The following is a 16,039-nucleotide window of genomic DNA, read 5'->3' as shown; positions in this document are numbered from 1 at the left end:
ATGGTTTGTGTCTATACATTCCTCCCAAAGCCTCATGCAGTCATGGGGTAGGCTTCTAAAGTTTTTAATTGATACATAGTCCCATGCTGGGATTTTGGGTGTGAGTGGAACACTCACCCCAGGGCTAGTAGCCTGCTACAATATAAGGAGGCATAGAGGTCTAGTCTCCCCTTTTGCTCTCCCTACTTTTGCTGTCGTCTGCTGCCTTGAAAAGTTGCCCCTTGCCATGACATCCTGTCTTGGAGCCAGATAATTGCAGACTGAAACCCCCCAACAAACTGCAAACTTTGCTCCCTTAATTTTGAGTGTCAGGTATTTTACCTCAGAAACAAGAAAAAAGTAATCGAGACACCATGAGACTGCTTTTCTCAGCCTCTTTGTAAATAAGTGTAGGCTTGATCATCTGACTAAGTTCTAGTAAAAGAAAAAAAAAATGTGGTGGTATAACTGGGGACATTCCACTTAAAGAGAAAAGGATGTATACTGTCCTTTTTCCTTTCTTTATCATATTGCTTAGCATATGGATGAGATAGGGCTCCAGCAGCCTTTGGTCCAGGGGGATGAGAGCCAAACTCAAGAGATGACAAAGAAATAAGCTAGAAATTACCTGGGTCTCTGCCTATTTTATGAAACCATTGTACCTCTGGGGCTGCCAACTTTCAGCTTCTCTACAATGTGAGAGAATTAAACCCATTTAGGTCACTGCTATTTGAAGGTGCTCTGTCTTGTATACCTCTAATTTTATTCAGAACACTGACCAACTGGTCTACCACATTCTAACACTGCTATCTCCTTGCCTTAGGTCACATCACTGTCCAGACAGGGAATATCCTCCCCCTGCCTGTACTTACTTAAATCCCATCCATCCTTTGAAGGATGGATCAAATTCCACCTCCTACAGGAGATTTCCCTTCCACTTCCTCCCCTGAACTCTGGTGCTGTCTGCCTGCCCCCACTGCTTGGGCATCTGATCTTGCCTTATGAGTGAGTCATTCCCCCATTCTTATACCCTGACTTAAGGAGGGTAAGTCAGGGAGGCTCACCACCTCAGGGAGGCTCACCACCTCAGGGAGGCTCACCACTTCTAAAGGCAACGCCCATGATTTCCAGGTCCTTGCATTTCCATAGCTTACAAGATACTTAAATAAATAAGATCCTCACAGCTTCTTTTACTTCCATCAGGCTGAGGCTAGAAAGTACACAAATAAACTCAGAAAAAAAAAAAAAGGAAAGGCAGGAAGAGTTGAGGGAAGTTAGTATATCTAAAACTACTTCTGGTATCAAAAGGTAGTTTGGGGAAAAAGTTGATATATTTCTTTCAAATTCTAAGGCATAGACCTCAAACTCTGCCTCAAAACACAGTGTCAGGAGGCACTATTTACACTGGAAATAATGCAAGGGAAACCTCCTCTCTTCAGAGATGCAAAAGCCCGTCCTTTCGGGGGAAAAACAAAATAGCAAGTCTTACTTGGGGACAGAGGTGCAACTCTAGTCTCAGCTTCTGAGGGGGATGATGCAGAAGAATTGTTTGCCGACAAGAATTAGAAGCCAGCCTGGGCAGCTTTACTGAGCTGGATCTAAACTGGTATCTTCTCATTGAATATGGCATCTCCAACATAAACATCAGATCTATGAATAGGTTAGTAGATCTTTCACAAAACAAAAGACGGAAACAAGTGATAACAACCAAGGTATTTCCACATAATATACTTGCAATAGATTCTTTGCAAATAAATATCAATTTAAAATTCACTTTTACTTTTAAAAAAAAAGTATGTTTCAAGCATTCTAGGACCAAGGTAAATGACTTGGTGCAAATATAGTTAATTTGTAAAAAACAATCTAATGACCTAAAAATTCTCTATGTATTTTTTTACCTTATGGTTTGAAATCATTAACCCCAACGGAAAAAGCCAAGGAAACACTGTTCCACAAGGATTCTCGATGCAGAGCTTGAGACACAGGCTGACACAACAAGAAGATGTCAACAAAGATAATTACTATGGGGTGAGGGCAACGGAAACTTCTAATTTACAGTAAGCCTAGGTGGAAACATGCCCAAATTGTTTAAGGACACGTCCTGATTGCCTCAAAATATCCTGACTGTGAGAGCAAAAAGGCAGATAATGGAGAAGATCAGACATTTCCATCCCACCGAAAGCAATCAGGCACATTTGGAACCTGGAGAGGGCTATCAAAGTCATTGTAAATGACTCAAGAAGCAGAGCTTGGCAGTAGAAGGATCAAGTTGAGAAATAAGAAGTTTCCTGCTGAAATAACACTGGTGCCGCTCTGAGATCTGCTTCCAGAACTGAGTAACGGCTGTTCGCACGTTCACAAGGCACACAAGGCAGGTAAGCAGCTGCAGCTGGGCCCTGTGGCCCTTCAGCCTGTACAAGGTTTGCGCACAATTTATCATTTCCTTTGCCGCCTCGTTTCTACTGACACTCAGCCTGCCTTTTAACCCGCCTGCCAAAACTGCCCACTTCCTGGCCCAAGAGTCCAGGATTCGGTGCCAACCCCGCTGCAACGCCAGATGCCACTTGGGGATGGCGCCTGTGGACACGGAGGGACAGCAGAGCCCCAGAGAAATTCTACCCTTCTCAGGCGGAGTTACCACTTGTGACCGCCAGGTGGTAGTAGCGAGTAAGGAGACGCCTGAGTCTGTGGAACTTCTGTTTCTGAAGGGGGAGAAACCGGATGCTGTGGCTTTGGAGACAAGGAGCCCTATCATCACATTCGCAAGTAGCCCTGACTATTTCATTTACTTGGTTGTCATCTTACGTTATAAACTCAGCATGCCACCTCTAGGTCGGTTTTAATTCACATCTTTCCCATACTCAAGAGAAAATTAAGCATGGCTCACTTCCACAGGACTAGCATTTTCCACCTATCTCCTTTCCCAAGAAGATGGCAACATAAACCTGAGTTTTCTATCCATACTTATCAGCCCCATGTAAGTCATCACATGAGCATGTTAGCAGTTTCTGTTTATATCCATTGTTCTTCGTATGTGATTCGCAATGCTTCAGCAACATGCTTGAGTGTTTCCAGTGTGGGACCCACAGAACAGAGAATCCAGCATAGACACTGAATTATACAAAGCCAGAACCTAGGGCCACTTCATGGCCAGCTTTACTGAGCTGGAATTAAACAGGTATCTTCTCACTGGATGTGGCATCTCCAACACAGACATCAGATCTATGAGTAGTTTAGGGAAGCTCTCTAGGGTCACAGCTACTGTACTTCCCCTTACAAGCTGAAGACATAGCTTTTGGAACACAAGACCATGATGAGCCAGGCCTTCTGGCATCTCAACACCTATCGTTACAGTTTACCCAGCCACCAAACAACATATTCTATTCACCTCTGCCTCTGTGTATCCAAAGGCACAAGATTTCCTGTCAGCTTTCCCCCATGTACAGGGCATCTACTGAGTGCTCCTCTCACCACTATCCTCTTAACTTGATCCTGCGTGGGCTTGCTTTGCAACATCTCACAGAAAAACATGCTGATGACAGAGGAGAAATATAATCTTCTGGATAAAAGTTCATGAGGTTCAGTTTAAGAGTTTGCAAGCAGCTTAATGTCCTCACCTTGCCACAGGGAACTATGCAAAAGTTTTTAGTGCTAAGTGGCATAACTGAGGCATATGAGCTGGGAATGGAGTCTTGTTACTAGGAGAACCAAAGCTGACCCTGTCATTCTTAGGACAGCCCACTTGTAACTGCTGTAAGAAGACAGGACAAAGATAGAGGGTCCCAGCAAACAGAAGACTTCTCTTCAGATCGCATGCCCCAGTGGGATTTGGTTAGGGTCCAGTTCATATGCCACATTTGTTGCTTACCTGTGTCCACATTCCTTGACTCATTAAAAGCATTTCACAGAGTGATCAGGAGGAAACTCAAAGGCATTTCTCTGGACAGAGGGAACTGCAATAATCCCCAGGACCTTGGCTTCCCCAATGAAGCAAAACCCCCTTCCTTTGCTCTGTGTCATAGCCCACTCCACCATAGACATGACCAGCTAGTCGTTGTCCTCTGAGAACAAGTGTTTCCCAGCCTAGACCAAAAAAGAGACAACAAAGGACAAGCTTGTGGGGCACAAAGCCAGTCTCACCATTTACCGACGATAAGGAACAATGCTGTATGTTTCCAGAGGTAGTGCTACAGTTCTGCCAGAGATCAGTTGAGTGTCCATTGCCCACAATCCATTGCTGGAAAAAATTAGATATGTAGAATCAGGTCAGGGAGCAGGCCAAGAGATAGCAAATAGCAGCAGCCTCATCTGCCTGACAGCAGATGACCCCAGCCCCGCCCTGCCCTGCCTTGCCCTGCCCTGCCCATGACACTCTCCAGCAAAGTTCAGTCATGACCCAGAAACAAGAGAGGTGGCAGCATGGCACATAAGGAGGTGAACATTTCTGTTTTCACTTTACAAATGGAAAAATACCCTCCCTCCCCACACATACTATTATTTGCAGAGGTGTGTAGTGAGATAGAAAAATACTCCCCCCCACACACACACTATGTGCAGGGGTGAGTAGTGAGGCAGAGCAGTTATGGGCTCACAGCAGAGCAACTCCATTTCGTCACATCTCTTCTCTCCTGCACCACCATTTTTCTAAGCCCATTTCTTACTTACAATTCCTATTAGTCAGACAAGATTAGCATCAGGCATAATTAAGGTCTTGGGAAGATGCTTATAAATGATAAAGCAATTTGCAAATTCCCAAAAGAACAATTTTTTTCAGACTAGGAAATCATGCTTACAACTTGCCTTACACTACTAAGATGTCAAAGCCATAGGTACTTAGCTCCCTGAGTTGGGTTTCATCTTCATAGCATAAATAAATAAATAAATATTGTTTAAAACTCGCGTCTGATGGCCTGGTAGCGAACGTCATTCTGCTGACCTGTTCATAGTTTTGGAGATTTGACTAATGAGGTGCTGTGGTTACATCATAAAGCAAGCCTGGGACTTGCAAACTTTTCTAATTTCAAGTACTAAAGGGCTTTACAAGTTAAGTCATATGAACTATGATGGGAAGGGGGATTTTTTTTTTCACAAATTCTCCACTTCTTCCATGATGCTGCGACAAGAAAAAAAAAAAAAAAGCTAAACAATTTTATCAAAATGAAGGCTGAGGCTGTTCTTTAAATTGGCCCTGAAATTATACCGTTTAAACAGAGGCCTGAACAGTTAACTTAAACCAGCGCTGGCTCACTTCCTACTCCTGATTCTGCTCTGGTTTTCTCAAAACAACTGAAAAGAGGCAGATTGTCAGACACAGCAAAACTACTTTGAACATGGCAGACCTCATGGTGTGTGCAAAAAACTTTCGCGCACCCAGAAGAGGGATTTCCCCCACCGCCAGCCCCAGGACCTTCCCGGTCCGCCGCTGGGCACTCACGCTGACGATCGTGGAGACGAACAGCAACACTAGCACTGCGACGTGCAGGACAATGATTCCCAGCAACAGGAGGAGCATCGTGGCAGCGAGACGTGCTCAGCGGAGTTCCTCTTGCTGGAAGAGAGAGCCCGAGCGGAGCGTGAGCGGCGCGCGCTGGCTGGAGTGCTGCGCGGAGGGAGGGTCCCGCGCCCGCGGAACGCCCTGCCTGGCACCGCGCTCTGCCCAGGGCCTGGCCCGGCCGCCCACGCCGCGGAGCGCGCCTTCAAGCCGCCTGCGGGACTGCCAGGAGGGGGCGGCAGCTGACAGCCAGATCAACGCCCAGCGAGCGGCAGGGCCCGCCGACAACGAAACATCTTTTGGTTTTTGAACAAAACAGGCAGTGTATCCGTCTAAATCACCCTGGAGGAGAGGATATCCAGAAGGGTGAGGGGAGGCCACCTCACGCTCCCACCCAACCCGGCGCCTGCCAGGAACAGCTCGATTAGGGAGAGAAGAGGGGCTGGCCACCCTCTCCTAGAATCGAGATCAGATGACGAATCCCCGCCCCCCCCCTCCTGGAGCGGAGGAAGTTGGGTCCTTCAGTTCTGCCAGGAACTTGGGGTCACCAGCGACCTGTTCTGAAGGAAAATGCTCTAGGGTGACCACTTTCTCAAATCGCAGTGCGCCCTGCATTCCGTTAGTTGCTTTCCAAAGTTCCCACCCAGCGGAGGGGAGGAGTTCCCACCTTGCGGGCAACAGCAGCGGCGCGGGCCTCAGCTTGGCCTGTGGGCTCAGCAGCGAGGGCGCGGAGCCCGAGGAGAGTGGAAAGGAAAGAACGGCCTGGGAGGGTTGCCTGGACGCCACCCTCCCCCTCCGAGCACTTTCCTAGCCACTGGGGGACAGAGATGGGGATGTCCTGCTCCCGGGTGAGGCCCGAGGATCCACTTGCAAGGTTGGTCTGCGAGTACTTAAGAGCCCAGAAGCGGACCCGATCCAGCGTCGGAAAAAGTCTGGGCGCGGCAACAACCAGCCCAAACTATCGGGCAGGAGACAGAGAATAAAGTGTTGATTTGGGAACGAGGAGAAATCTAGCCCATCAGCGCAGGCAGTCGATGCCATGCGGTCCCCACCTAGACCTACGTTTCACAGTCTTTAAGAGAACTGAAAGGTTAGGTCGACTTGGGGACAAGTACAGTCTTAGAAGACCGGCTGCGTCCATGAGGACCAGTTAAGGCCAGAGGCTTGGACAGGGAAAAGGGTTCAATTAGTTTTTAAAAGTATCCGATCTCAGAAGCCTTCGCTTCTCTCCACAAGCAACACATTCAAAGAAACCGTGGAATACACAGAAAAAATAAGCAAAATTTTCTCTTTTCTTCAAGAGGATTAAAATTAAATTTGACGGTTCCTAATGCCCAGGAGAATTTGGGTACATGGCGAGGACCACAGAGTTCCAGGTCCCGGGCTGCGATGTCTACCTTAGGGATTCTTTTACCAGTGCACGCTGCAGCCAACGCCCCTCCAACAAGGCTTACACCGCCCTTTCGTGTCTTCCACCCAGACATCACCCGTGCCCTGTCGGGTGTACAGACAAAACCGTACCTCTCTCCCAGGGCAGAAAGGAAACGGAAATGAGGCTGGCAGGGGTCTCTGCGCTCCAGACAGAAAACTTAGGGACCCGGCAAGAGCCTGCGCCTGTTCTCAGCTTTCGGGCCAACCACGGCGGATGATGCCCACGTTTCTCCTCCAGTTTTCCCCGCAAAGTTACTTACAGCCCCAAGGAATAGTTGCTCTGGATCAAGTTGGCCGGTGGCACAAACTCGGTGCGGTCCCTGGATTGCTGGAGTCCCCAAAGACAGCTGCACTGCGGGGCTGCGGGCGCGCAAAGCAAGGGGGCAGTGGGAGGCTCCCGGCGTTCCCCTTTAACGGGAACAACGCCCTGTTTGCGTCGCGGCAGTAGGGTGTGTCCCCGGTCAGCGTGTGCGGGAGGGCGGGACTCGAGGAGGAGAGGGGGCCGGAGGGAGGGAGGCCGGGAGACAGTTACTTAGAAATGCGCCTCGGGAAAAAGCCGAGCTCTGCAAAACGCCCGAGACTTGAAACTAGAAGCCGCTGAGTTTCCCGCTTCTACCTCCTCCAGCCCCGCCTTGCTCTTGGAAACTCGCTGTTGACCGATAATCGGCTTTTGGATCCCCTCATCCTATTTGAGAAAAGCCTGCAAGATGTTGCTCTCTGGATACCCAGTGCTGTACTTTGGAGCGCACTGACGCTTAAGCTGGGCTGGGCCTGGGGTTCTCCACTACCCACAAGGGCGGGGAGTGCTTAAGCGAAGGGAGACGTCTTCCTCTTCGTAGGTCCTGGTGCTGCTGGTCTGCCTGGCATCTGAGCTGGACGCGCCTGTACCATGCCCATGTCCACTACCAGTGTCTGCACCTAGAAGGAGCGCGGGCTTCCTAGGATTCCAGGAGACCGATCTCAAAGTTCGGCTTGGAGGAGAGTGGAGAATTGAGGAAAGAGAGACAGCACGCCCTGAAATCTAAGCTCCTCCTAGCTTAGGCAAAACCAGACTACAAGTTTGCCTGCGGCAGTCTGGTTTGGCGGCCAGCCTTGGCCAGAATCCGGGAAGCGGAGTCGGGGAGTGGGGAAGTGACTGTCCGAGGTGGGGGAAAGCAGCCAAAGAAATCAGCTGATTCACACCCGCAGGAGGGTGTTCCCCACCCTCTTAGAAAATCTAGCTCCTCTTGGCTCAGAGCAGGTGCGCCCAAGGAACTCTTCACGCCGGCCAACTCCATGAAACACCAAAGGCGTGCCCGAATGCGGATGTTAAACGCCTAATGCAGCACTTTGCGCGGGCGCGCGCGCACGCGCTCACGCATACACGCTCCCTACTTGCTTGCTAGTTGGTGTACTGTATCCTAAAATCTTACTACCCTAAGTCATCCAAATAATTCCTCACTGTTCAAACCTGACTACTATTTTAACTACCTGTGTACTCTTTCAGGAGAAATCAATTTGAAGCGTTGTTCGACAAATGGTCTCTTTACAACTCTTATCAGATTCAAAAGAATATTTGTCAGTTCTTCATACAGTGCCCATTATTTACCTGCTTGGTGAGGGAGGCAATGTGTTGCCAGGGTTCTGAGGTCGGGTAAACCTGATCACCTTGATGATCCCTGTTGGGAAGTTGGGCAATTTTTGAAGTTTGCTGAAGTTTGGTTTTCTGATCTACAGAGAGGGCTAATATTCTTTCAAAGGCACATGGTGATAATTAAAGGAGACAGTGTGTACAAAAAGGTAAGTGTAGCTATCTGCGGCAAAATAAGAGCCCAGCCCCCAATTCTGAAGACTGTTATTATAATGTCATATTTTCCTTTCACATCTACTACTTCCAGGAAGACTTCACTACTTTTGCACTAAAATTACGTTCGATGCCCAGTTATACAGTTATTTTAGAGACACATACAAGTGAATGACTAAAGAAATCAAAATATTTTTCTCCACTTTTTGTGTCACGTATAGATCAGATCTGCCCTAAAATTATTACCTCATTTCATGCTATTCTAATTTTTAATTGTGTAATCAAGAGGTGGTCACTGCCTACCCAGTACTGTTCTAAGTTCTTTTCAAGTATTAGCAGATTCCATTCAAAATTTTCTTCCCCTTGTTTTCCAACTCGGTTCTTTAATGAAGTATTATACATCTAGAAAGTTACACATATTAAGTCCACACACAGCTCAATTCTTCTTTTCTCTTGAATCCAATATCTTAATCAATAACCACCTAAGTCATAGCCACGTCATAAGCCACGAGACAGGTGACCCCATCAGTTTCTTGCTGTCTCTTGCTTTCTGCCTGGCCCCCAGTAGGAAGAAAAAATGCTCCTCAGTGCAGTGCCCATCATGGTGGGCCACACCCAGAGCCCACGGGCTGTACCCGGGGCCCACTTCAGGGCCACTGGTGGAAAGGTCTTCCTAACCCACTTACCATGCTGACTTGCCAGCTATGTGCACACAGCTGTTTTCTGTCACAAAGCTATGACCCCTTTGTCTCTTCCAGTCTGGATGTCTTAGGGCTTTTAGATGCTCTCAAATGACTTTCTTGCTACCCAAGCCAAAGTCTACATCCAGCAGTCAAACAAAGATGTAAAAACCCCTCTGATTCCCCAGTAGTTCCAACACACATGTACTGTTTCCATTGCAATCCTTTCCTTTTGAAGTTGTTGCAGGGGGTGGGGAATTGGGTAGCTCTCTGTAAAGCACACATCACCCAGAGGCATAATTTGCCAATGAAACTCACCAGGCCAAACAGCGTAATCCCTTCCTCCACACGGATATCTTTGCAAAGGGTTGCAAGGCAAGGCCCTTCCCACAGGGCAGCTGGAGACCTGCAGCTGATAGACTCTAAGCCTCACTGCCTCCAACCGGGCTGCCTGAGATGCTCCCTGATGGTGCTCCCTGTAACTGAAGCTAGACCAGGCTTCTTTCCAGTTTATTCAGAGGCTGGTCCAATGCTGGGATATGTCATGGTGGCCTGAGAGGTTCCCAGCCTCTACTATTTAAAGCGACAGTGTCCAATTTTGTGAAGCTTCTATAATAGTGATCCCAAGAGGCGCTGCAGAAAATGAAAAGTCTGGAATCAACTCAGAGAAGAGCTTTGAGTATGTCTGAAACCTGGACAGCCAAAACTCTTTTCCCTGAAATCCAGCTGGTATACTAGTAGAAAGAACCAGCTGATTCCTATTTTTTTCTCAACTCAGTGAATTCCACAGTGATGAAATCTATTGGAAGAAAAGTCTCTGCACGTAATGTTGTGTGTGTGCGGATATGTTTCATTTTAAATCTACAATGTGCTCTTACAAAGCTCCCACACTGCATGCTCGCAGTGTACTAGGATGAAACAGGGGGAAAGTCTTCCAGCTCTGTGTTTTAAGTCCTTCATGAAGTCATTATTAAATATCAACCCTCATGAGACAAGTAAACAAAATTCTACTAAAAATATTCCAATCCCTCAGGCAGGATACGAAAGAAAGCCAATTGGAAAGTGGTAGAGAGGGTTGCAAATGGAGGCATATTGATATTCTGGTTCTTTACAGCCTGTATCTACTCCTCCAAGCTCTCCTAAAGAGTCCCCTGTCTCAAGCAACTGCTCCTAAGTGGATGCTTGATGACACGGGGGGTGGGGGGGTGGGGGGGAGCCCATAAAATTTGGGGAGGGCGGTGTCTGCCACAGAAACTTTGTGTACTACCGCTCTCCCCAGTCAAGAGCAGATCGTCATGGTCTTCAATTATTCTACTTATAGCCAGCATCTGTCCCATCCAGACAAAGCAATTTCATGTTTCTCCATTTACATAAGCCATTTTTATTCCCCACCCACCCACCCAGTGGTTCTCTGCCCTAACTGGTCATAAGAACAGTCATTTGCCAATAACTTTTTTTTTTTTTTTGTATGTTTAGAGAACAGTCTACAGGGTGTTCAGGTTCTCACTGCTAGATTAGACTCATAGTGATCCACCTGTTTACAGCCTCCCAAGAGCTGGGATTACAGGCGCATGCCACCACACCCAGTCTCAATTGCCATCTCAGTGTGCCCCTGGGGGCAGGGCCAGCATGGCAGGCCCAGGGATCAAACCTCTGGCCCTTGTGTCTGCTTGCAGGTGCTTTAATTCACTGAGCTATTTGGCCAGCCCTCATTTGCCAATAACTTGACCTTGGCCTAGAGATGCAGAAGCTGGTGTTCAGGGAAGGAGCTCAGGTACGGGTCATTTGTAATGTTCTCCTTGTCCAGGATGTTTTATTGAGCATTAGGATTGTCTGGAGTTCGTACACCTATATTTTCCTTTTTCTCCCTTCCATAGTGGAATACAAATGGGAGTGTGGGCAACATGCACACCACTGTATAAGTTGTAGTTTAGTGTTGCCAGGTAAAGCGGGGGCGGGGGAGAGAGAGAGAGAGAGAGAGAGAGAGAGAGAGAGAGAGAGAGAGAGAGAGAGAGAGAGACCTCTCCCCCAGCCTTCCTCTGACATGGTCTATACAGGTTGCTGGAAAACCATGAGCCCGAATTTTCTGACTTCACCAGAGAGCCCCTTCATGGTGCCTCCAAGATTAAATTCCAGAGGTTACAGGACAGAGGATGCTGCCCCGAGGCCAGAACTAAACATGGACACAATTGAGGAGATCATGTCTGACTCCTGAGTTGGGAGCTAAGAATTCAGAGGAAAGGGATGGAGCAGGATGAGGGATGATGTGTGAATTTTGCTTCTGACTGAAAAGGATCAATCTGATTATCCAGCCCCCTCTTCCTTTATGAACTTCTCTTGTTAGGACCTGCTTTCCTGACCATGCATCTCCTTTTGTTTCTTCCATTCCCAGGAGTGAATCCCTGCAGGACCTGCTAGCTGCTGACAAGAGAACTAGTTCCGGTTACAGAATGAGTTCACTGGTTTCACCCACTGGGTACCAACACACTTGCCTCTGTCTACCTGGGTTGGGCTCAGTGCCTCCCTAGGAAGTGAACAAAGAAGAAAAGTTTTCTGGTCTCCTCCAACTTTAAGTAATCCTCTGTACTGAGCCAGATGAAACCTCTCCCCAGGAATATGTACTGAACAATGAGTCTTTGGGGCCACAGACAACATTTCACTGGGACCCTTCCTCTAATAACCACACAGAAGCCAGGTGTGGTGGAGCACACCTGTAAATCCAGCACTTGGGAGGAAGAGACAAGAGGATCACCAGAAGTTTGAGGCCAGCCTGGGCTATGTAGTGAGACCCTGTTTCAAAAAACAAAACTAAACAAAATAATCACAAGGAACAGTCATCCAATTATATTTATCACAATTATTATTTTATTATGATTTCTTTTTATACATAAAGAAAATAATTATAAAACTTTCTTAAGAAAAATAGTTAAATCAAAGAAGACTGGTTAATTCCAAAACCTGAACTTTTCTGCTGTACCATTCACCATCACCTTGATTGTGTCAAGTCCTCTAGAAGTTACAGACTGAATTATAACCCATATGTACTTGCTGCCTGCTAAGAACCAGACATGCTCCAGAACATTTTATATGAATCAAATCATCTCACCCTTACAGCTACTATGTAGAGTAGGCACAGAGAAACACCAAGTGGCTTTCTTAAGGTACACTGTTACAGAGCCTGTGCTGATGTCGTGTGCTATGTTCATCCTACCTTGCTCTGGATTATGTCTGGCATATCCCTAATATATTTATGACTTTTTTATTGTACTTCCATAGAGGCTACACTTTAATTTTCTTATTTCATGAAAGGTATTGCATCCACATTTCTTTTTCCACTAAAAGGCAAGAAAATGTCCTACAACATCCATCCACTGCACCTGTCACTTCAGCACCACTGTCAGGTACCTTGCCACATCTCACCAACAAAGCCATGACTTCCATGAGAATGGCCATGTAACACACATCTGCACAGTGCCAGCACAGGGATGAAATCTTACCCATAGGTGGCAGCTGGTTTCATAAGACTATTGTTGGGCATGAGGAATGGAAACGCAAGCTGACTTGAGGGAAGGAGGAAGCCCTTTCTGTACCTTGTAGCTAATGAATATTGCATCTAGTGTCACGTGAATCGGCATCATTATTAACCATTTCCTATGTGCAGAAACAGAGCCTTGAAGAATACACAATGTTCTCTCTGGGGACCAGCTAGCAAAAGTCAAGGATAAGACCTGAAACTAGTTCTTCTGATTCCCTCACATCTGATTTCACCATTCTGTGACGACTCCTCAAAGAGCAACCAGCAGTAAGGCTGAATTTGGCACTCATCCAGGTGATGAAGTGCTCAGTGAAGCATCTATCTCACCAGGGGCTCAGTCAATATCTGGACAGTGTTTATGCTACAAATGAAGCCCTTCCTGTCTCACTGTAGCCAGCAAACTGTGTGGGAGTTCTTGGCCAGGCCTGGATGCAGCTGTCTGAAAGAGTGCTCAGAAGTCAGGTTATTGCTTCATTTGGACTCAGTTAGAGCATTCTGACCTTGAGTAAGACCAAGAAAAGAGGGGAGAAATGAAGAAGGCAAGCAATTAAGGAGGGAGAGAAGGAAGAAAGAGAAGGAAAAGGAACAGAAGCAGCCAGTTTGATTGCCTTGACAAACAAGGAAAATGTACAAAACAAGTTCAAACTTATATCCAAATCCCTGGAAGATTGTCTTTGTAAGGAAATCCTTGCCCAGGTTCACATATAGGCATTCCTTAAATTATATCTTTAAATTCAAAACTTTATCTTGGGATACATTGCATCTTCAGCTCCTTCACCTGTGAGAGCGAGAAAGCACACAATAATTATGTTGAACTATGAAAAAATATGAAATACAAAAGATTCCTTGTTCTCAGATGCAGTGCTGTTGGGAAGCTGGATTCCAGAGATGCAAGTGGTGGGGGAGTGCAGAAAATGGTTTTTTTCCTTCAACATTACATGACCTAGCAGAGTGAGGACTCAGGAGTCATTTAAGTAACAAAGTCAGAAATCGATTTCTACTTGGGATTGCAAACTCCAAAACTCTACTATGACTCTTCTAAGAAACAGCCTTCTACTCCAGCAGAGATGGGAAAACCAATTGTTTTCACCACATAGAAAAGGATGAAATAAGAGAAAAATGAACAGATGTTCTAGGCCTTAGCAGATGAGGCATAAGGCATCAAGGAAGGCAGCTTGATCTTGATGTGAGAAGTTGTCCTCATAGAGGGAGGTGGGCAGGAAAGGCTACTGTATCCCAAAGGAATGCATGGTTCAGGCAAGCCAAAGAGTGGGGCGTTCATCTCCAATGAGAAGAACAAAGTGAGCACACACAGTCCTGGATGGAATTCTGGGCAGACAACCCCATCACTGTCCCCACAATGTCATTCTGGGTGAACCCCAGAACTTGAGGAATAACAGTTGCACTTAGAAGGAACTTGAGGCAGATGTTTTCTCCATCCCCAAGTCCCTGAACCACTTCTCCAGTGTGAAACCTCAAGTACATCAGGGAAGGCCACAGGCAAAGGTCAAATACTTTCGAGAGGTTCAAAGGGAAGCTGGGCAATGCTTCAAGCATGTTTCCTCTCCATTGTTAAAGCCTGGGAAATATGTGATCCAGAGGGTTTCAGCGTGTGCACAGGCCTCAGGTGGCAATTATTTTAAAACTTGGGGATCAGAAATTGAAGTTTTAGAGATTTCCCTTAAAACAGTCATGGATATGCAAAAATTTATCAGCAGAGGTATTTCTTCTGAATTTTTTAATAATGTACAAAAATGTGTATACTCTAAATCTCAACCTATAGGAGAATGATTAGGTAAATTTTGTTACCCATTCCATAAAGTGAAATATTGTGGAATTCTTAAAAATAATACCAAGGAAGAATATTCAGTAGAATAAGGAGAGAGCCCTGAGGTGTGTACAATATGGTACTTATAATTTATTGTGCACTTACTATGTACCAGGCTCTATACTGAGCCTCTCCTGGAATGCCTACAATTCCAAGAGGGGAGCACTTCCATGCGCCCTGAGACAACCACACAATTGGCAAGTAGGAGAGCCAAAATGTAAACACTGACCATCTAAAATCAAGACCCCCATGTACCTAATCATTTTCCTCTAATCAATGGATAGTCTTAGCTTCCACTATGTTAAAGATGGAAGAAAACCCCCAAAGATTAAAGATCTTGGGGAATGCAATACATAGAATTCTCTTAATTTTGCGCATGATGGTTTGAATTTTTAAAGTCCCCAAAGACCCGTGTGCTGGTCTCATGCATGACTGTCAGCCAATGGCACCTTTGGGAACCTAGTGGGAGCTTTATGACATAAGGCCAAGTAGGAGGTAGACCACTAGGATTACACTCTGGAAGGATGCCTTAGGATGCCAGCTCCTTCCACTCTTTCTTTTTTCCTGACTGCTGTGCAGTGAGTGGCTTTTCTCTGCCAAGTGCTACCTGCCCTGATGCTCTTCCTCACCATAGGCACAAAAGCAATAGATCCATCCAACCATGGGCTAAAATTGCTGAAACCATCAGCCCAAATAAAACTTTACTCTTTGTAAGTTATTTATCACAGATTCTATCAGAGTAACAGAAGTATAACTAACATATAGTGCTTCTAAGTTCTAAAGTAAAAGGGAGTAAATAACTTTACACAGAGTTGAATATATATTAAAGGGTTAATTGTGGTAATCATCCACCTTATCCTTGGACCTCCATCATAAATGAGTCTGTGACCTTCGGTCTTAAGTGGAGGAAGCAATCACTGAACCTGTTCCAGGTATGGGCCAGGAGGGCTTTGGGCCAGGCCTTGCTTTACCTTTTCTACCCACCTCCAAATAAAGTGTCACATCCAGGCACAGAGGTGACATGAGAGTGCTGAACGGAATTGTGCATCTTTCAGTGTTCATGGTAAATTACAAGCATTTAAACATACTTGGGTTTTGATAACCTTACTGTATACTTAATTATATCAGGATAGTTAGAATAAGGGAAATAAGCCTGAATCTTTCTTTTGAGAGACATTAAAGTGCCAGAAGCTGATTGCTTACATATGTGATATTGAACACAAGAATCTACATAACTCACAGCAAAAGCCTAATGGAACCTGTGGTTTAGATGGATTAAAATGCACTGAAAAATTTATTCAATTTAGGGATG

The 16,039-nt window shown here is 46.1% G+C and overlaps 1 protein-coding gene across 2 annotated transcripts in view; it reads right to left on the bottom strand.

Moving 5' to 3' along the window:
* The window catches only part of Pmp22 (peripheral myelin protein 22), a 36,453-nt gene extending 26,621 nt beyond the window's left edge, over positions 1-9,832 (bottom strand). The window contains exons 1-3 of one of the 2 annotated variants that reach the window (XM_023719379.1): positions 9,683-9,832; positions 5,414-5,527; positions 4,120-4,216 (exon numbers count right to left, since the gene is read on the bottom strand). In XM_023719379.1, coding sequence (XP_023575147.1) covers positions 4,120-4,216; positions 5,414-5,491 — 175 coding nt within the window. In that variant the 5' untranslated portion in view covers positions 5,492-5,527; positions 9,683-9,832. Of the gene's footprint in view, positions 1-4,119; positions 4,217-5,413; positions 5,528-7,161; positions 7,360-9,682 lie in introns of those variants that run through there. The other variant, XM_023719378.1, reaches the window with a different exon arrangement.
* Between the last annotated feature and the right edge of the window lie 6,207 nt (positions 9,833-16,039).

This window comes from Octodon degus, unplaced genomic scaffold (genome assembly GCF_000260255.1).
Source record: "Octodon degus isolate 3935 unplaced genomic scaffold, OctDeg1.0 scaffold00067, whole genome shotgun sequence".
Classification (NCBI taxonomy): Eukaryota; Metazoa; Chordata; class Mammalia; order Rodentia; family Octodontidae; genus Octodon; species Octodon degus.
The sequence above is the reverse complement of the archived record's forward strand: the minus strand, read 5'-3'. Positions and strand labels throughout refer to the sequence as shown.